The 20,950-nt window shown below is 32.0% G+C and overlaps 3 protein-coding genes and 1 long non-coding RNA gene across 9 annotated transcripts; all 4 read right to left on the bottom strand.

Moving 5' to 3' along the window:
• Nucleotides 1-1,158: 1,158 nt before the first annotated feature.
• bumpel (solute carrier family 5 member brother of rumpel) lies at nucleotides 1,159-10,897 on the bottom strand. Of its 6 annotated transcripts, none has more exons than XM_075288869.1 (10): nucleotides 10,691-10,897; nucleotides 8,113-8,704; nucleotides 5,834-5,899; nucleotides 5,300-5,419; nucleotides 5,077-5,231; nucleotides 4,234-4,483; nucleotides 3,689-4,069; nucleotides 2,106-2,296; nucleotides 1,849-2,038; nucleotides 1,159-1,635 (listed from the first exon to the last, which is right to left on the bottom strand). In XM_075288869.1, exons 2-10 carry the CDS (start codon nucleotides 8,470-8,472, stop codon nucleotides 1,579-1,581), a joined length of 1,770 nt encoding a protein of 589 aa, XP_075144984.1. In that variant the 5' UTR covers nucleotides 8,473-8,704; nucleotides 10,691-10,897; the 3' UTR covers nucleotides 1,159-1,578. The 6 variants fall into 6 exon arrangements, with proteins under 6 accessions (XP_075144984.1, XP_075144986.1, XP_075144989.1 ...); XM_075288871.1 differs by having other exon boundaries at nucleotides 8,113-8,688; XM_075288874.1 differs by having other exon boundaries at nucleotides 8,113-8,640.
• Nucleotides 10,898-14,837: 3,940 nt separating this feature from the next.
• Nucleotides 14,838-17,293, bottom strand: ninaG (neither inactivation nor afterpotential protein G). The gene is made up of 6 exons (XM_075288868.1): nucleotides 17,158-17,293; nucleotides 16,973-17,098; nucleotides 16,704-16,906; nucleotides 15,552-16,643; nucleotides 15,257-15,483; nucleotides 14,838-15,195 (listed from the first exon to the last, which is right to left on the bottom strand). The coding sequence occupies exons 1-6, from the start codon at nucleotides 17,168-17,170 to the stop codon at nucleotides 15,039-15,041; spliced, it is 1,818 nt and encodes a 605-aa protein (XP_075144983.1). The 5' UTR covers nucleotides 17,171-17,293; the 3' UTR covers nucleotides 14,838-15,038.
• A 67-nt stretch (nucleotides 17,294-17,360) lies between these two features.
• On the bottom strand, nucleotides 17,361-18,240 carry RpL24-like (ribosomal protein L24-like). The gene is made up of 2 exons (XM_075288867.1): nucleotides 18,057-18,240; nucleotides 17,361-17,997 (listed from the first exon to the last, which is right to left on the bottom strand). The coding sequence occupies exons 1-2, from the start codon at nucleotides 18,135-18,137 to the stop codon at nucleotides 17,503-17,505; spliced, it is 576 nt and encodes a 191-aa protein (XP_075144982.1). The 5' UTR covers nucleotides 18,138-18,240; the 3' UTR covers nucleotides 17,361-17,502.
• A 981-nt stretch (nucleotides 18,241-19,221) lies between these two features.
• Nucleotides 19,222-20,544, bottom strand: LOC142220020 (uncharacterized). Its single transcript, XR_012717832.1, has 2 exons — nucleotides 19,492-20,544; nucleotides 19,222-19,424 (listed from the first exon to the last, which is right to left on the bottom strand). It is a non-coding gene; the product is annotated as an uncharacterized LOC142220020 (long non-coding RNA).
• Nucleotides 20,545-20,950: the final 406 nt, after the last annotated feature.

Here is a 20,950-nt window from a genome sequence, read left to right as displayed (position 1 = left end):
ATTACATTATCATCATTCTAAATTCTCCCAAGATACGGGAGTAATGGCAAACCTCCATCGTCTACAATCCTATATAGTAGTCAACCTTTGGTTAATGCCATTACTTTTCCATTATCTGCTAAGCATCGATGTATTTTTTTGGTTTATATAGACCTTCGATTATATGTGCAACCAGTTCTACAGACACATTAATATGCGAATAACCATCATCAGTGGAGGTAATTGAAAATTGTGTCCTCGACATGGCCTAATGATAAACGAATGTTGTAATAACACCACCCAAGATAGTGAAGACCATGGAATTGGTCTTCCAACAGTTTGTTCAAAATCCAAGTATTGTATATAAGTAACTACACTACCATCGCCATCGCCATCATCATCGTCACCGTTGGTAGCATCAATGGCATTCATTAATCAATGAAATCAATTCACCCTCTTTTTTGTGTGTGGGAGTGAAATTTGATATGAGATGAAGTTTTAATCTTGGATATTCGGTATTTGTTTGTCTGTTTATAAGTTCTCGCCCATATTTCACGAGTCATTTCTTAATAGACATATAGTTAGAATCTTGATAACGTCCTTAAAACAGATTCACCCATCAAATTTGATACAGACATGCAATCCAAAAGAACTATCCATTACAAAGATGGATGCTTAAGATAGATTGAAATATGTGTTTGGTATCAATGCCATTACAAAATATTTATCACATATCCATTGTAGATTTACGAAGCGGAATTGCAAAATAGATAGAATTTGATATATGGAAAAGTTATAAATCATTACAAATCAGTTAATGTGGTTAATAGGTCTAAGCTTAAGACCCTTGAATATGAAAGGCTATCATATTTTCACTATTTTTGTTATATCATCTTCAATAAAGTTGATGAAAATGCTATTCTGCCGATAATATATTGAAATATTGACTTATTTACGGCCCTCTGGTTATGGTGAATTTATAGAGAACAATCGAAATATCTAATTTCCCATAAATAAAACGAAAGACTTAAGAAAGAAACTTCTCTCTGGAATTCATCAGGAGAGTCTATAAATTTCGCTTGAAAATGTGGACAAAACTGATTTGTGTAGGTCAGGAGCGTAGGAAAGATTTAATCCAAAAATTTCAAATATGAGATGGATACACATAGTTAGACAATATTGCTGAAAATAGCTAAATTAATTTATTTTGGATAATTTTTATTTTTTGGTCACAAAAAAATTCCCCATACATTTCTGTCAAAAATGAAAACTTCAATCTTTGGTTTTGGTTCTTTACATTACCTTTGGTAACCTATTATTATATTTTTAAAATTTAATTTTTATATAGTATTATATTATATATGCCACTTTGCCTTGATTTCCTTAATGCTATTACATTTTTGCTATATGTAAAACTTAAATACTTTCTATACTTATACTGTAAGAGGAATATTTTTAATTTCCAAAGTTTTTGAAACGTATGTATTTACAATAAAATATTTAACTTTTTTAATTACATCTTTTACTTAAATGGAAATTGTAAGAATTGATATAACTAATACCGGTTAATCGATGTCTCAGTAGTAGAGTTGATAAACTTTATAAAGCTACTTCAGCATCAAATTTCTTTTTTAGTGGAATGTCTTTTATAATGTCCTAAAAAAACAGAGAAAATAAAAGAAACATCAAGAAATATACAATTAAACATCCCGATGATGTAGCATATCTATGGAGAATTCTCATTCTCCAATAATATTTATGATTGATAATGCCCATATCGAAATAATACAAAGGATATTTAGGTCATATTATGAACTATTGCAATTTTTGTAAAAATTCTCAGCCATGGAAGAGCTTTTTTCAATTTACCTTTGTATGCACATAAGTTTCATCACTTTTGAAATATTTTCGTATACACGGTGACAACAAGGACTGGTCAACTTTTTTGGGATCATTACCACCAAATATAAAGTGACAGCCGATAGCTACACCCATGGTAATGCAAGCACCCAAACATGTATACCACATGTATGAAATTCGATAGACAGGAAAGATATCTCTACAAAACCAAAAAAAAAGTATAAGAAGATGACAGATTTTTTTGTCAAGAAAAATGATCTACTTACTCTGAAGCTTGGGATGATAAAGTGGAATTCATTGTTGTTACTAATAGAGATGGATCAAATTTATAATCACAATGCTCAACCGTAAGAGGTTTTGTTTCGTATACCATAGCCCCAGAGGCTACTGCCCATTGAGCCTTTAAACTTAACCAGGACATTCCAATTACGCCTACAACGCCACCAAGAATTGCACTCTAGATAGAAAGTGAAGAAATAGAATGTCAAAGGAATACATGCAGTAGCATCATTAGGGGATATTAACATTTCTAATGTAAATCAAGGAGCATTCAGTGAATAAAGTTGGGTATTAAGATCGAGTTTAGCCTCACAGAAAAAAATTTCACGAAAATTTTTCCAATTAAAATTTTAATTGAGTTTTAAAAAATATTCAATTAAAAATTTAATTGATTCAACAAATTTTTTAATTGAAACAAAAATCAATCACAAAAATTAATTGTATCAATTAATTTTTTAATTGGATCAATTAATTTTTTAATTGACCTTCACTTAATTTTTTAATTGATACTATCATTTCTGTGATTGAAGACATTTCAATTAAAAAATTAATTGGATCAATTAATTTCGTGATTGAACCAGAAAAAAAAATTTTGTGTGCTCTAAAATCACCATTTTTCACGATTACTTTTCTTTGATAATCCATTTTAAAGAATATAAGCTTTGTGAAAAGTTGCTTTGAGCTATTCCCCATCAAGACATAATAAAATTAGCATCAAACAGATAGAATTTTATACATTTTTTTTATTAGCGGCTAAACTCGAACTTAATACCCACCTTAAAAGGAGTAAGTATTAAGAGTATTGTGCTCTGAAAAGTCAAATTGTAGAGGACCTCAATCGTTTTCCTATTAATTTTGAGGTTTTAATTCAGACAATATATAATATCACTAGGATTTCTTTCATAGACCAAGGAAGGTATAGACATCTCAAGTGAATTCACAGCGCTGTAGTTTGTCTGCACACCGTAGAGGGCTCTTTTTCGTCTGCAATTGAGTGATTTTTTAATTTGACTTTAAATTGTTTTCTTTCCTTTGTTTTCTTGATGAAACACCAAATATTGTAAAAGCATATAAAATTCTATACATCCACACCTTTTTTGTAATGCAAATTGACTAATTTGTACGGTAATTCTCCTTTTTGAAAAAAAGAAATTGAGTCACTTGACTGCGCAATTGTGTGGAATGACTGCGCACTGCAAATAAACAAAACCATGGTGAATTGTCAAAGTATGTCTCTATTTTAATTGGTCTATGTTTCTTTTATAATTTTTACTTCAATCACAATAGCAAATTATTGTGAATTGTGACCGTAATAAAACTTAAATATGTGTAGTGAAGTGAAAACATTTTCTGTACTTCAATAAAAATCTGGATAAATTATGTTTTCCTTTAGAACTGAACAAAACTTTTGTATGGACTACCCAGAGCATCATTGCTCTGGAATTATATTAGAGCAGCAGATTACAATTCTTCTACTTGACTATTTATTTTGAATCTTTAAACATCTTGAATTTATTTATTCTTGCTGGACTGCATTTACAAAAAATTAGAAAATGTTTTTTTTACTTACATTTCCATTTATCCATGGCATAAATACGCCAATGGTAAATATACCCAATAGTGGACCATTAGTGATGGCTTCCAAGCTCATTGTCAATTGAAGAACTGTACCCATGTGCTCCACAATATACACCAAAAATACACACAATGTTCCCACCGATACTACAACTGAACGCATAATCCAATTAATGGCAGTTTCCGAAAGTTGACGATTAACAAAGGGTTTGACGAAATCTTCTAAGACCACAGCAGACATGGAATTTAAGCACGTTGAGAGAGAACTCAAGGCAGCACTAAAGACACCAGCAATAAAAAGGCCTGTCAAACCTGGATATTGTCCCAATGTTTCCATTACGAATAATGGTAATAGTTGATCTCTGGCCTTAGCCAACTGTAATTAACGAAACAATTTAAAATATGAAACAACTAAATTAATATAATTTTGATGCCACCCCATCTTCACTTTTGATGTAATAATTTCAAATTGATTTAATAATTTAATTTTATATTTTTTTGTCTGAATATTTACTAATTTTTATTATTGGAAATACCAACCTTTGTTGTCAAAGGATCACATTGCTTGTAGGTGGCATACATTAGTAATCCATTATAACTGCATAGTCCCATCAAGAGAAGAACTCCACAACAGAATAATGCCAAAGCCTTACGGGCAGAACTCAATGTGGGTAAGGCCAAGTAACGCTGAATCATATTCTGGGATACGGCATTTGTTTGTGTCCAATAGAAAATACCACCAATAAGCTGAGACCATAAAGTATGTCTTATGGTGGGATTCAAGCTAAGACTAAACGAAACAATAAACAAATTAGAGATATTGGTTAAATATGTATATATATTTTTTTCCATTTTCTATGTAACGAATTTTTAGACCAAAAAATTGATTTTTTTTTCGAAAATTTCGTTTCGAAATAAAGTACTTCCTATGTTCTGGTTAACGAATTCTTCTGACAGGAGTCGGTGTTTAATTTTTATTTTTTGTTTATTAAATTTTTATAAGGATTGGCTTAATGACCGATGATATGTAGATGGTGCCTTGGAGGCTACAGAAAACTCTTATCACTTTCTGTGTCCGGCATTATCTTTCAGAAGAAACAAGATACTAGGTTTCTTTTTCTTTCGCGATATTACTGAGGTACTGGACTGTAATCTGAAGGATATACTCGCCTTTATCAAGACCTAGAGAACCGTTTTCTTTTCCAAGAAGCAGAGATTTAACGACTATTTCATCTAAAAAATTTTTTGAGTGTTATCCATTATAGTTTTCTAAAAGTTTTTTTTTTAATTTTTGGTGCTTTCGATTATATTGGCTATTGAGAATTTTGGAAATTCATACACCAGAACATAGCAGTTTTTATTGCTTTGCTTAGTTATACTTACTCAGGTGGTTCAATTCTACCAGAATCCCAAGCACTTTCAAATACCTTTGAAGCACCCCCAATATCCATACTACCCTTGACAGCTACCAAAATTAAAGCTCCTATCATAGAAATAATTTGCACCACATCAGTCCAGACGACAGCTTTTAGTCCACCCTTAAATATGCAATGGGTGCAAATGAGTACAAACAAAAACCAATAATAAATACCAGTAAAATACTTACCAAAGTTGTATAAAAGATACAGATGATGCAGACAATTGGAGTAATGGTATGAACAGCAACACCAGTAACCTGATTAAACGCTAAGGCTGGAACGTAAATGACTATGGGTAGGTAACCGATCTATTGAATATAATTGGAAATATAGATTTCATTTCGGGCCAAAGTGTTTGTTTGCATGCAGACGAAAGAAATATATACACTAAAAAAAAGCTTAAGACCCTAGCAGTCAAAACTTATAATTATATTTATGATTTAATTGTAAATGTAACTAATCAATGAATAAAATAAATAAGATTATTTTCGTATTGATTCGGAGCTAAATGACACTGGGTTTTGCGTACATAATCATATCTTGATTTATGCGGGTTTTTCAAGACGAATCACTTAAATCTAAGTACAAACACTTTCAATGAACGGTTTATCAAGTAAACAATCTTTGCATCAGGGAAATTCGATTTCTATGCTTTGGATTTACGACAATATTTTTTTTTCAGCGTAGTGTTAAAAAATTGTTTTCTATAGTCAATAACTCACATTCATTATGGTGAACATTACGGAGCCAAACATTCGCAATCTGCGGTCGAACCTACTTTCCAGATACTGAAAATAGAGAAGAAAAGTTGTATAGATTAAATTTGAATAAGAGTAAAATAAAGATTTCATCGTAAAAACAAGATTAGAATACTACTTCTATAAAAAATTAATCTTGATTTTAGCAAATTTTTTCGTAATTTAATGAAAATTGAAAAAATAATGTAGAATTTACATATTTTCTTAAAACTTGATTTTACAATTTATTATTTTAAGAAAAATACCTTTTTCTAAAAAAAACAACTTGTCCTACACTTATGATAAAATTTTGTATTAATCATGTCCTAAACAATTATAGGAGATTAAGTGATCCAAAGCACCCTAACTTTACTCTTTTAGTCATGACCAAATTAAGCTCCTCTTCTTTCTCCTATGTGCACATACTTAGTATATCATCAATCATAAACAATTCATTCATCATTTGAATAATAAAATTCAAAGATGCCTACTCAACAATTTACACTTGATCTTGCACATATGATTTAATCTTTTGTTTGATGCCTATCTTTAGGATCCATGAACATTTTTTGTGGTGTTTCTAATTGAATTGGATTATATGTAAAGGTCGACCGTGTAAGTATATCTATTTTAGGAAATACCATGTCGCCAAAGACAATCATATGGCATTTCCTTACCCGACATGCTTTCTATCAAAATCACTTTCAATTAAGAAGGTGAATTTTCATTAAAAAAAACGCTCAGAGAGATAGGAAACGTAGTTGACTGTGGCCACATGCGGAAAATATCTTCACTTCGCGAGGGTGCTATTCTTCATGGCTAGAGAAACAGACGAAAAGCATTGGCATTGCATAGAATGCCATTTGATTGATTTCTGTATTAAAATTTAAATCAAGGCAATTGAAAGTAATTGATGTGGTTGCACACTTAGTTATAAAGTAGACACTGATTTCTCAATTTCGAATTTTTCTTCAGGGGATCTTTATTGAGTTTTTTTTTTTCTACAATCATCATAATTGAAAAATAATCAATGGTGTAACAACTAAGCCAACAACACACAAACATTTTAGAGATTTATCAGAATTCAATTTCCTTCTTGGATGGGGGGTGAATACATCATTGAGTTAAAACACCAACAAGTTATCGATATCCTAATATAAGCAAATATAGTTTTCTGTTTCAAAATCAAATTTGGTCTTGAGATACCCTATATAAACCATTGCCATAAATGTCTCTTCTTCATAAGCGCCACAGACGGCGCTAGTGAAATTTCCAAATCTACCGTTTTTTTTTTTTCAAATATGAGAAAAGTTCATTTGAATATGGCTAATTGAATGAATTTGATTGTCTACATATATGTTAGTAAGTAAGCAAACCACCCACTCACACACACATAGCGACACAAATTCCCGTTGTATATCACACAGATAAAAGTAGAGAACTCGAAAGAGCTCTTCAGTTCAGTTGAAAGAACTCGAAAGAGAATTATTTTGAAATAGTATTTGTGTAATGGATACGGATCAGTGTAGGTGTGCAGAAAAATCACTGTCAAAGTCAATATAAAATTGTGGACAAACCATATATGTAGTTGTAATTGATTTTATGTCTCATATAATTAACATGGAAAGGGAACTTTTGAGTATCAAAAAGGGTGTTTATAAATTTAGTAGCTTACACTTATCATACACACAAATAAAATTATTTTAACGATGACCGTCTGTAGATACGTTCTTGTAATCAAAATCTATGTCGTATGTTTTATCTTACACCGACATGTAATCATGTTTGTAGCAACAATGTTATGGTTATGGAAATTATGTATGTGATTTCGTGCAAGCATGCTTGGCGAGAAAATATGTTCCATGTTCTCCGTCCAAAAATTCTATTATGCTCTTTAAACATATTTGAGGTCATCATATTACTTGCTGAGCGTACCGAAAGTCCCTTGGTTAATCATATAAGATGTATGTACACGCAGAGAAGGAATATGATCATTCTAAACATGTTTTAAGAGCCATGTTTTTGGACGGTGAACATTGAACATTATTGTCGCAAAAATTTAATTTTCTTGTCAAACATATACATGAAACATTGCTCTTGAAACATTTTTGGGCTGATCATATTCCTTCTGTGGGTGTATTTATCTACCCAGGAATCAAATGAATGATCTTACGATAGTATAACACCGTATTAAATTGCTATTTCATCTTTGTCTTGAACTAGAGCATTAGATATTATTAAAACAAAAACACAAACAAACTTACCTCATAAGTCGATGTTATATTCAATTCATGGAAGACAGGTAAATAATAGATGGCCATTATGAAACCCATTGATATAACTCCTAGGGATACATACAAATATTGTATGCCATAGGAATATATCTCTGTAGGCAAACCCAGAAGTGTGATACCCGATATAAAACTGGCCACCAGTGACAGAGCTATGGGAAGAACTAGCATATTACGTCCTCCCATCAAATAATCCGATTCTCCAGATGATTTATTCATGAATCCAAAATAGATACCAATGAAGATGCAGAGTATGAACATGGCCACGAATACCACATAATCCGGCCATGTGAAATGCTGGAGTTGTGATATGATATTATCCACATCCGTCATCTTGGCATAAATATATGTTACGATATTTTTAGTTATGCAGTTTTATTTGACAAACTCTCCTCCAACTGGTAGGAGAAAATTTCGTCAATGATTTTTCTTGTGGGTCCTTTGGCAGAAGAGGTTTCCAAATTTTTTATCCGTGCTGTCGTTGATATTCATTCACACTAACTACACCCGTTTGTAAAATATTTCAACTTTATACTTTTTCACTTCCCACTAAACAAAAAATAATCTACGTAAAAAAAATTAAATTATTGTTTTTATTAATTCATGTCAATTGTGTGTGAAGCGCAACGAACAAGAATTCATCCACACATTGGGGATGGTTAGGTAGAATATGGATGATGTTTAACCACTCACATGGTCATCTTTGTTGTTGTCGTTGTGTTGATGCTGCTGGTATTGCTAATGAGCTGCGATGAATTCAATTACAAATTTAGATGGATCCAGTGCTGAAGGCAGAGTTGTGAGGGGCTCAAACCCATTCATAACTGCGATTTTCTAAACAAACTGCCTATGTCAGAAAATCAATATTAATTTTCAATCAATTCTTGGGTTATGCTATGTGAAATGACAAATATTTCTTCAAAGATTATGAATTTGCAAAAATCGATTTTTTTGCAAATTAAAAAATATGCTAAACAATTTTAATATGTAGTAAACAATTTGTATAGGTTTTAATGGATTGGTAAGGGAACAAATTCATTTTTGGTTTCGTTAGGTAATTTTTATTAAATTTGCAGTCGTAGTTTGTTTTCACTATTTCATTAACTACGACCAATTTCCTTTCAGTGTCAACCTTTAAAACAACAAGTACTTGTTGTTAAATTTTACAAAACCGACTTAAGTATTTTATGGAAGACTACAAACATGTGCACATATTTTTCGTGAATTCTATAATAAAAAAATATTCCAAACTATTATTGAATTTGATTAAAGAATATACCAGCTAATTTTTATGGAAGATGTGAAAAAATATAAAAAAATTGTGATGTACCCTTTGCCCACATATATTAGCGCCTCCACTAACACCCATGATATTTGTCTGTCCCTAATCAACTCAATTACTTACTGTCATTCTTTAAAAAAAAGAGGAACTGTATAACAATGAGTGACAGTAATATTTTCCTTTCATGTAAAATTATCCTCAGTCTGTATAGATCTCAAGTGTGAATTCTATATCAGTGAATAGCAGTGTGTCACATTCAAAATGAGAAAAAATCTTTAGTAATGAGTCATGGAGAGAAATGTTCGAATTAATTCAATCAGGGAAATGAAAATATTAATAACCAAAGTCAAATTAAAAAAAGTAATTGCCCCAATTAAAAATTTTTATACAAATTCAATTTTATAGGACAAACGACATATGTACATACACTTTTCATATTTTACAAAAACAAAGAATTCCATATTTCAACTTGAACGCAGACTAGTTATCCTTTTTAGCATATCTCAATTAGCAGCAGCAACACCGACTAAACAAGAAATTTTAATTAAATGAAACATCCCAGCAAACAAAAAAAATTGGAAGTTCTTCTGAAGGCACAACTTTAAAAGCACTTCCAAAAATGTCCTCCCAAAGATGTTCTTTATTTTAACTACACGCGAAGTTTATTGGAATCAATGTTTTTATAACTCGCTTTGTTCATATTTTTAATGGGAGATTTAAAATTTTGTTGTTTCAAATAGGTTAATAACAGATTAAGAATTAATAAAATAGTGCAAATTATTTAAATTTTGCCGAAAAAACGCTATAATGCATTAAAATCATAAAAAAATTCTAAAAATTATTTATTCGTCAAAATATGATAAAATTTCTTAATTCACATCCAAAACACTGCATTCGCTTCACACCTTAATAAGTGATGGAAATTCAGTGCAACGGCTATTGAAATGGTGGACATCCGTCCTATGACAAGCCCATGTTAAATTCATCGCTTCTGCGTCAATTTTGCACCACTTCCGGTTCCAAAAAGAACATTTTCACTACTTTTTGCTGGGATTGTAATTACGCCACAATATAAGACACCGGAACACTGAATTTATATTTAGGATATTTGGAGAGTTGTAATTCTATTTTCTAGAGAGTTGAATTTTTATTTTGAAATGGAAACAATTTAAACTCTAGCCAAGAGAGGATCCAATAGTGATTTTTAATAGAATATACGAGGGGGTTACATAAGCAAAATATTTATGGTTTTTAACTTAGAATTCACACCTATTTCTTCACTTTACTCCACAAACCGTTTCAATTATTTGCGATATTTCGATGTATTCCGAATTCCGAAGTTTATCGAAAAAAAAAAAACCAGATCCAAAGGTAATATCCGTGTAGAGAAAATTTTCGCGTCTATATTTTTTATATGGGACACATTACTACCGATCATAACGAACGTTGCCTAGATAACTGAGGGTGATCGAACGGTCAAGCAAAGCACAACACGGTATCCCTCGTGAGTTCACTCATTTCAATTGTGGGATTTTTTCTAGCATCATCACCAACATTACCAACCAAAGAGTACAATAGGCCCCCACACCAAAAAAAAAACACATACTCACTCTCACTCATACACTCACTAAACCTAATGCAAGTAAACAAATCTTGGCTAATGAAAATTGAAAAAAATTAATGCAAATTCTCCAAAGAACAAAAGACCAACGGAATACCCAACTACACAATGAGGGACAGACACCCACATGGAGATGATATTGTATGTATGGTCCGATTTCCAGAGAATTATTTTCATCTATTGCCACTGTCATGGCATTTTATATGGAAGATTGGCATGAATCACTTAGGGAAAGGGAAGTAAGTTACTGACCTAATGGTGCTACTGCCCTAATTTGTATACAATTCTCCTAATATTTTACCGGTATGCAAAATATACGGAAAACATTTTATTCAAATGGATTTTCACGTGCATCTTTCATATCCAGCGGTGTCAACTCTGACGATTTTTCGTCATTTTGACGATTTTTGATGGTAAATTTTGCCTTTGACGATTTGACGACGATTTTAAACAACGTAGTTATGAGTTGACGATTTTTTAAAATGCTCGACACAAGTGTTTCTTTGTAACGTTTTTTATGATGATTTGACGATTTTTCAAAGTGATGTAGTTATAAGTTGACGAATTTCATAAGGTGTAATGTAAACAAGCTTTTTTAATCTCAAAATATGACAATTTATATGTAGCTTGCTCCCAACCGTCTCCAATGTAGAAAGAAATTTCAAAGCAATCAAAATAAATAAACCTAAAATGCGGAATTCATTTGAAACTTAAACATTGCAAGGTATTCTTTGGTCTTGGTTTAGTTAAATTCGCTTTATTCATTACCGATAATACAAATAATAAAAATTATACACGATCCAGTAATAAGGATTTAAATTCGCTTGGAGAATAGGACATTTTTCTGTCAAGAAAATTTTGTTAAACAATGTAGTACATGTAGTCGCAATCAGAAATATTACTTTTAATTAATTAAAAATTTAATTTAATTAATCTTCGATTAAAAAACTGGAAACTAGATGACTTAATTAGAGGGTTAAACGGAATTATTAATGTTTTTTTAATAAAACTTTTAATTTGTTCCCTTTTCAGCTATTTTATGGGTGACGATTTTTTGACGAAATTTTTGGGACAAATTGACGTTTTTGACGAAAAATATTTTAAAAATTGACGATTTTCAGCCCTAAACAGTTGGCACCACTGTTCATATCTGCCACAAACTCCTCTCTTTATACAGTTTATCCTCTCAACCAGGGCTGCCAATTTTGCCGATTTATCGGCATTTTGACGATTTTTTACTCAAAAAATAGCCAATGCCGATTATCCGATTTTTGCCCCAAAAATGACGATATTAGCTGCGTTCAAACATTTTGACTAGAAGCTGTTCGTTTACACGCTCAGAGCCAACAAAAGAAAGAATACATTTGACAGTTGCCAGATAGAGAAATTGCGATTTTTTTGCTAGAAATTTCATATATATATATATATATATATATATATATATATATATATATATATATATATATATATATATATATATATATATATATATATATATATATATATATATATATATATATAAAATAAATTGTTGATCAAATTTTTGTGGTAAAAAATTGTTTTATTCGAAAGAGATGTTTTATATTGAATTGATAGAAAATATTATTTTTTACAGAAAACGTTGTCCAAATTTTATTTCTACAGAAAAAGTAGCCAAAATTTAATTTCTATAGAAAAGTTCGTCAAAATTTTATTTCTATATAAAATTTTGTCAAAATTTTGGTTTTATAGAAAATATTGTCAAAATTATATTTCTATAGATAATTTTGTCAAAATTTTATTTCTATAGAAAATTTTGTCAAGTTTTATTTTTATATAAAATTTTGTCAAAATTTTAGTTCTATAGAAAATTTTGTCAAAATTTTATTTCTATAGAAAATGTCGTCAAAATTATATTTATATAGAAATTTTTGTCAAAAATGTTATTTCTATAGAAAAATTTCTGAGTACTTATATCTGTAAAGAATTTTTGCATATTTTTATAGGACGTTCTTGAAAAATTTATTTCTATAGAACATTTTTGGCAATTTTTTGTCTATAGTAAATTCTTGCAAAATTTTATTTCTATTTCGTCAAAATTTTATTTCTTTAGAAGATTTTGTTAAAATTTTATTTCAATAGAATATTGTACCTCTTAATTGGAGATTTATGTTCAAATTGTGGAAAATTTTTTAATAAAAATCTTACTGAATTTGTAACTATATTTAAAAAAAAAAAAATTTATATTATTTTTAATTGCATAGCATTGCATACATTTTTTAAGTTATTTTTATACAAAGACGAATTCATTGTTGTTGTTGAAATGCATAGTGGGATATATTAATTTTCTGTTCTTTATATGAAATAAATACTTTTGTTTTTAACCAAAAAAATTGTTTAGATTGAATATTATTTACACTGCAGATTTTTTGACGATTTTTAAAATGGAAGTGACGATTATGACGATTTTTTCGGAAAAAAGTGACGATTTTTCTTGAAATTTTATTGGCAGCCCTGCTCTCAACCTATTTTTGCTCCTCTATCTCCCCTTGTCTCTCTAATCGTTTTATTCTCAATTATTACTGTCATCGTCATAAACATTTCCACACAAGGAAATTCCAAACATAAACAAAGCACATTTTGGGCGTCAAAAGTGGTATATATGCCGATCATTGAATTTTAGCCTTTGAAACATCCAAAATATTTCTATATAAGAATATTACACTCAAAGAAATAACCCTTAATTTTAATTTTAATAGTATCAATTCCCATAATCTTCTTGTCCAATAAGTTCGAATAAATATAGTAATAATACAGTGAAAACTCTGAAAGGTGGACACCCACGGTCGCCTAAATTTTGTCCACCTTTGAGAGGTGTCCAGGTTTAAGAGGTTAATTTCAATGTGTTAATATAGCATCGGATATCGGATCATATTGCTCCAAAATAAATGCATCATATTAACCTCATATCTATCTGATCATCACAGGGTTATCTTTTGGAGTACCTCTAAAAGTTTTAGGAGGTCAATATATAAATAGCATTTCTTACAAAACACGATTTTGAGCATGTTCTTTTCTATGAGTGTCCAAACATTTCTCATATTTATAGGCGACAGTGTCAATGGACATGTCTACGCTAATTTTTCAGATTGTTTGTTGTATAAACAAAAAAGCAAAATGACATGGGATCTGTGGATAATTCCCTATGATTCAATCATAAAAAATTCTCATAAAACGGTCAATGGTTAGCCAGATTAAAAAATGCATATCTGTGTTCATATAGATATGTACATATGTATGTTATGCGGCTATAAATAAATTAAAAACGCACATATGCCAAACAAAAAAGTGTTTTCAGAACCAAAAAATAAAAAAACAAATATGGAAAAAGGAAAATTATTAAAATTTTCCATAAGCATTCGTAGAGCATTAAACAGAAAAGAATACAAATATTTTCTACTTAAAGAACACCTACTGACCCATAAAATAATCACCCAAAATTGTCTTCAAAATAGATATTGAATTGTTGTGCCAGATCAGCTATTTTACTTGCTTTTTTTCAATTCTAAGTACTTCCACCGGGCTCATCCATTAGGCAATCAACAGATCATAGTTCATGCTCGTATGAGTAATTTTCCATATTATTATTAAAATTACTCATACCTCCCAAAGGTCTCTATAGCAAGAAAGTTTGGTTAGACATAATAAATTCGAATTCCAAGTTAATTTGTTACTAGTGCATAGAACACATTTATATCAATTCCAAAGAATTTTTACTCCGTGAGAATCGAATGCCGTTATTATGATACCTTAAACTTAATTCAAATAAAAATTTATTCCAACAAGTACTTGTCGTTAAAAGACAAATAAATATAAATGTTGAATATTTATATGAAAATGTGCTATACTTAACACAAGTTTACATGTTTGTAGCAAAATATACATATATTTTCAATGTTTCTAAACACGAACAGCTCTATACGATATGCAGTGGTCATTTAAACTTTTTATGCTTAATTAGTTATCATCGTTGGTTTGGGATTTCATTTGATCTTTCAGTATCATTGCAGCTCCTCTCACGGCCATACCAACAATAATTGAATTGGGATTACCGGATATAGGTGTAGGTAATACACTAGCATCCATTATTCTTAAATTTTCAATTCCATGTACTCTGCAAAATCAAAGCATGTGTATCCTTAAATTATCCCATAGATTCGTAAATAGCACTTTACCTGAATTTAGAATTTGCAACACTATTTTGAGCATTTGTTCCCATTCGACAAGTCCCCCCGGGATGATGGGATCCCAGACCAACGTGCCTTAGTAGACATTCCAAATAGCGATCAGATGGTTGGACGTATTTGGAGAATTTTTTTTCAAATGGATCCAGACACTCTTTAATGCGGGGCCAATGCAAATGTGTGCCCAATAAAGATGAAAACGATTCGGAATTCACCAGCTACAATAGCAATGCAAAACAAATCATGAGATTAACGACATCAATCACTGATACAGGGTAAAACCTACTTCTATGCCAGCTCTTATAGCTTTAATGGTACATTCAATATCTTTGGGTGAGGCCAAGTAGTTGGGATTGATTACGGGGTGCTTCCTTATATTAGGACTTAGAATTTTAACATCTCCTCGTGACAAAGGTTGCAAACATGATGATATCAAAACAAAACCTTCCTGTGAACTATTGTAGTAGCGTGGAAACAATGCTCGGAAATGTGATTTTTTAAAGTTCGATATGGACATTAAAGCTGCCTCATCGATGGCACCAGCTGCAAAGATGGTTAATCCAAACACATCACTAAGGTTTTTACCGTAATTATACATGTGACCCAATACTCCAAAGTTTCCCAAATGGCTACCGCCCATTGTTAAATAGCTTAAAATGGACATTGGACTTAAAAGAGCTCTTTGATTCAAAGAAGGTCCCTCAGTATCGATAGACACAAACAATGGTAAATTAAGATGATCGTGCAGATTTTTACCCACCATGGGCAAGTGTGGTAAAAACGGCGGAACATCCACTTTCAGTTTTCTTAATTCTTCCCGATTCCCTAATCCAGAAACTTGCAATAATTGGGGTGTTTGGTAAGCACCGGCGCATATTATTATTTCACGCAAAATATTCACCTCAAAGATGTGCTCCTTTCCCGTACTCTCATCTTTTGTGGCAAGTTGAACAGACTTCACGAAAACTTTACCGCTACCATCGACTCTATATTGTAGGGATTTTGCCAAAGTGTTGGTCATTACCCTCAAATTTCTTCGTTTATATGCCTTCTGTAGGTATCTCTGGTAGACATTGTAGCGCAATCCATTCTTAATATTGTACTGGGCTTTGCGGAAATGCCAATTCTTGTGCTCAAATTCCATTGATGCTCTATGAAATGCCGTTGCAATTTTTGAATAGTCATGGGAAATTTCTAAACGTTCGAATGGTTTTGAGTTACCCGCTTGTAAGAATGGTTTGAATGACAACCAATCCCAACCCTTGAGACCAAATTCTCTATTCCATCTTTCAAAATCTCCCTCAAATCCATCAAAGTGCAACATATAGTTGAGTTGAGCGGAGCCACCGAGACCTTTGCCTCTTGGTAGACATTGTCGCTGAAAAATAAAACAAAGTAATTGCTTAACCAATAGCATAAAAATCAGAGAAAATCTTACTTGGTCGTCTAGACCCTTGGATGAATGCATTTGCGGAGTGGAAAGGAATGCCCAGTCATTAAGACCTTTTTGTTGAAATGTTGTCAATAGTGGAATTTTACTAAGAAACCCAAAACGATCGCCTGCTTCCACAAGTAGTACTGTAGCTGTACTATGCTTACTCAGTAAAGAAGCAACTACTGACCCCGATGTACCAGCACCAACTGCAAGTAACTTGTTCAGTTTTGGTAAATACCCCTCATCGCAATTATTAACATTCAACATCTTACCCACTACATAGTCGAAAATGTATTCCCCTGGTTTTAATACCGGGACCTTTTCCTCCAGCATGGCAGCTATAACGAACCACATCATCGATACCAATCCTACCAATAGGGCAAGCACAATGAATAATTCTAGAAGAATTTGATTGTTGTAATTTGCCTTTAATGGAGTAATTCCGTCTAATACTCACTGCTGTAGTTCATTTTCTACCCAAACAACTCCACAAACGACAAACTAAGAAGAATAACTAAACAGCTAGTTTTTACTTGCATTTCGCTTACACTTAATCCAATTATGAAACGAATGTATGCAGAAAACTATCTGGCGCAAAATCCAACTAGCTGCAACAATTCTATAAAACGTCAACCCCAAAAAGACACAAATGATGAAGCATTTCCTTTAAATCACAATCATTTCTTATTAAAAACAAATTATGCTTGGGTACATTCTAAGATTATGAAGTTTTTACATCTACTTAAATAATACTTAAACTAATTGTGGAGTCCATGAGGTCAAGCAAGCGGATGATACAAATTCACACCTTCATCATTTCCATATCCTCATCCATAACGCCTTCCTCCAATTTCTTCTCTAATTCGCGAGCATCGACATAAGTGATTTCCTCCTCGGGCAAATCTTGTTCCATTAGTGCAGCCTCTTCAGCTTCCTCCTTGGCACGTCTTTCCTTTAGACCCGCAGCAGGAGAGCGAATAAGTGAAATATTGCGTTGGACATCCTTAACATCCATTTGAATTTCAACCTCGCGACCTTTGCGTAAACGTTCCATAACAAATTGTCCTTGGCGCCGCTCTTTGATCTCGGTAACCTTTTTGATGGCATCCAAAGTCTTTTGCCACATTTCTCGGTTGTATTTGACTGGCACATTGCGACGCTTCTCAAACTCGAAACTGGGATCAATGGACAACTCCTTGCCTGACGCCTTACGATGGGCTTTGGTCCAGCGTACCTTACGTGGATTCTTCTTCCGTTTGAAGGCCTTGTGACATTTTCCACGGCAAAATTTGAAAATCTGAAATACAACGCAATTTATAAACATTCGGCCACATTCCATCATGCTTCACAATTTACCTTGCAGTCGTTTCTCACGAACTGTACTCCATGCCCAGGATAGATTTTGCTGGAGCAAAAATAACACGTTTCAATACGCATTTTGGTGAAATATCCCAAAAAATATTGAGATTTTCAACCAAATTCGAATTTTTAGCAGCAAAACACACGTGTTGGTTGCTATTTTCTTGATGGACTGTAATCGATTGTTAATTAATCACCAGTCGATTACGTTGTTCAGTCGACGCCATCGATAGTATTTACTTCGATAGCAAAGTTATCGAAGGGGGTTTACATTGTCCAGCAAACACCAATTCATTTTCCCTACCAAAAATTCAAAGTTCAATTTCATCGATCCCATTGCCATTTATGACTTCACCTAATTAATGCGAGGCAAAACCAGCCCTTTTCTTTTCGAATGAAAAGAAATAGATTTTGAAGCCGCCGAGTCAATTGTTTGATTTTACTTTGCTCAAAATTTAACAGTAAACTCTGTAGCCATTTACGACCACCTTTCGACGCTTATTGTCCTTTCGGGACATCATAATTAATAGCAAAGACAATAAACTCTAGGAAGATAGGAAATTGGCTACTGAGGAGATCAAACCATTTACCGTGTTAGTTTCATACTCGAACCAAACGCGTATACGACAAGTATTGACATAGCATTAAAATGCAAATAAAAATAAATTAAGTGCACGAAATAAATTTCCTATGTTCGGTTTTCGAGTTGAAAACCACTTTATTTTCGCGATTACTTTTCCTTAAATAATCAAAATTATAAATGAAAACAAACTTATTCCTGTAAAGTCTTGCCGAAATCTAGAGGAACAAGAAACTACAAAACAATTGTGTTAATTTGTCTGCTTTATATTGAACTGTTTTAATAAAGTAACCACGAAAATTTCAACGCGAAAAGCGAACATAGTACCCCTGCCAACATTTTTTGAATTTGGGGGCGCTTCTGAGAATCCCCAGTACGCCGAAAACAATCATATACGATATCAAAAACTCGTCGGAAAAGCGCCGTCACTATTGAGAAGTTGTACCACGCCAAGTTACTACAAAAAGGTTTCGCATGAGTGCAATTATTAGGTGCCTTTATAGATCAATTTAGAACGACGCCAATAAGAGACCCTCCAAACAATCAGAAAAAGCACATTTTAAGATAGTGGTAAAAGAATCATTGTGGTCGAGTAAAACACGTTTGTTTAGATATTTATTAATTTGATTAATCATTTACAAATTCTTAAAAATATAACATTTATACCACTATCACATCACATTTAACATAATTTTTTGCATTAATGATGATGTAGAGTTACAAGTAGCGAGTTACATGTTGCAGCGTCTATCAGCCAGTGTTTTTATTCGATGGAGGCAGCGTGTCTGTAAAATATTTTAAAAACAATCACTTTATTCCATTTGGAAAATCAAAAATTGTTCACCAATATACCTTTCACAATTTTAAGCGTAAAATCTATGTTTTCAGAACTTTATTTTCGTTTTTATTTAAATAAAATATAACAAGCTGGTTGCGCTTGGCGTTTCACAAAAAATAAAATGGCTTTTGTAAAAGTAGTGATGGTAAAATACATGTATGAAGTACATTTTGTACTTTATGATATGCTGCCCCCCATCACAGTAGGATGGTTGTAGTGACATTTACGAGTCTGTGGTAGCGATGAAGATGAAATGGAACTTTGAAATGCTGGCAGGGACTTACCTTAAAGGGGAAAATGTAATTTTTTGTTAACATTGTTTCATTAAGAAAATTAAGTTTTTCATTTAAAAAATAAAAACGAAAAATAAATACAAAAATTACAAACATGTATGGAACTAACATGGTAAATGCAACATTTGGTATGACGCAAGCCAATTTCCTGTCTTCCTCAAGTTTATTGTCTTTGATTAATAGGCTGACAACATATAACACTTGATAAACCACAATTTAGGGTAAATTTCACTATATCGAACGTACTATTCTTCCCCTGGCAGCATTTCAAAGTTTCATACTCATCGCTACCACAAACTCGTAAGTGACACGCAACAATCGCCGACTGTAATGGGGGAAGCATATCAAAAAGTACAAAATGTACATGAAAGTATTTTGCCATCACTATTGTTAGAAGAGCCATTTTATATATTGAAACGCCAAGCGCAACTAGCTTATTATATTTTATTTAAATAAAAACGAAAAAAAGTGCTGGAAACATAGTTATTAAGGTTGAGTTACATACCATGCGTTAATGCGTCCGTTGATTGAAGAGTTGAATTTTCTCTTTGAAACGCACGGATTAACGCATGACATGTAACTCAACCTTTATGCGCTTTACAGACTATCAGTTATTCCGGGCCAAAGATTATAGATCGCTCCCATCTTCCTCTTTTATAATCTTTGCACACACGTTCGTTATCTATTTGGCTTGTTGGCAGGTTTCTTTGCAACAGTTTCTCCAATTCCTCTTTAAAATGGTATTCGTAGCAATCATGTGTGTAAATAGCTGTGTTCGGGGGACCAATAATATATAATAATTTGTGACTAAAATTTTTCGTTTAGACAAAACACGAACAAAAAGAGATAAAAAACAACAATTGACAAATAAAAAGTTAAAAGAGGGAAAATTAAAACTGTAAAGTAAAAAATCCTATTTTCTCAGAAAAATTGTACAAAACTTAACGCAGAATAGACATCTCTTAATGATTTGATGACTTAAGGTGGATACTAAGTTCCAGTTTAGCCGTTAAAATTACCATTTTTATCATCAAATATTTATAAATAAACCATATTAGTCATTATGTCTTACCAATAAAGACACACTAAAATAAAAATAAACATAATTTACTTGAAGTAATTTCTTTTGGCATAAATGTTGAATGAAAAGAGTGCAGAAACAGGCCTATTAACCAAAGTG

This window comes from Haematobia irritans, chromosome 1 (genome assembly GCF_050003625.1).
Source record: "Haematobia irritans isolate KBUSLIRL chromosome 1, ASM5000362v1, whole genome shotgun sequence".
NCBI lineage: Eukaryota > Metazoa > Arthropoda > Insecta > Diptera > Muscidae > Haematobia > Haematobia irritans.
Note: the sequence above shows the minus strand (reverse complement) of the source record. Positions and strands in the feature narration are given on the sequence as shown.

Coding starts and splice junctions, on each gene's coding strand:
- RpL24-like (XM_075288867.1), bottom strand. CDS start 18,137: ATGCGTATTGAAACGTGTTATTTTTGCTCCAGCAAAATCTATCCTGGG. Junction 17,998..18,056: donor TCGTGAGAAACGACTGCAAG/GTAAATTGTGAA, acceptor GTTGTATTTCAG/ATTTTCAAATTTTGCCGTGG.
- bumpel (XM_075288869.1), bottom strand. CDS start 8,472: ATGACGGATGTGGATAATATCATATCACAACTCCAGCATTTCACATGG. Junction 5,900..8,112: donor ATATAACATCGACTTATGAG/GTAAGTTTGTTT, acceptor CTCTATTTTCAG/TATCTGGAAAGTAGGTTCGA. Junction 2,039..2,105: donor TTATCATCCCAAGCTTCAGA/GTAAGTAGATCA, acceptor TTGGTTTTGTAG/AGATATCTTTCCTGTCTATC.
- ninaG (XM_075288868.1), bottom strand. Junction 15,484..15,551: donor CTATAAGAGCTGGCATAGAA/GTAGGTTTTACC, acceptor TTGCTATTGTAG/CTGGTGAATTCCGAATCGTT. Junction 15,196..15,256: donor GTTGCAAATTCTAAATTCAG/GTAAAGTGCTAT, acceptor TTGATTTTGCAG/AGTACATGGAATTGAAAATT.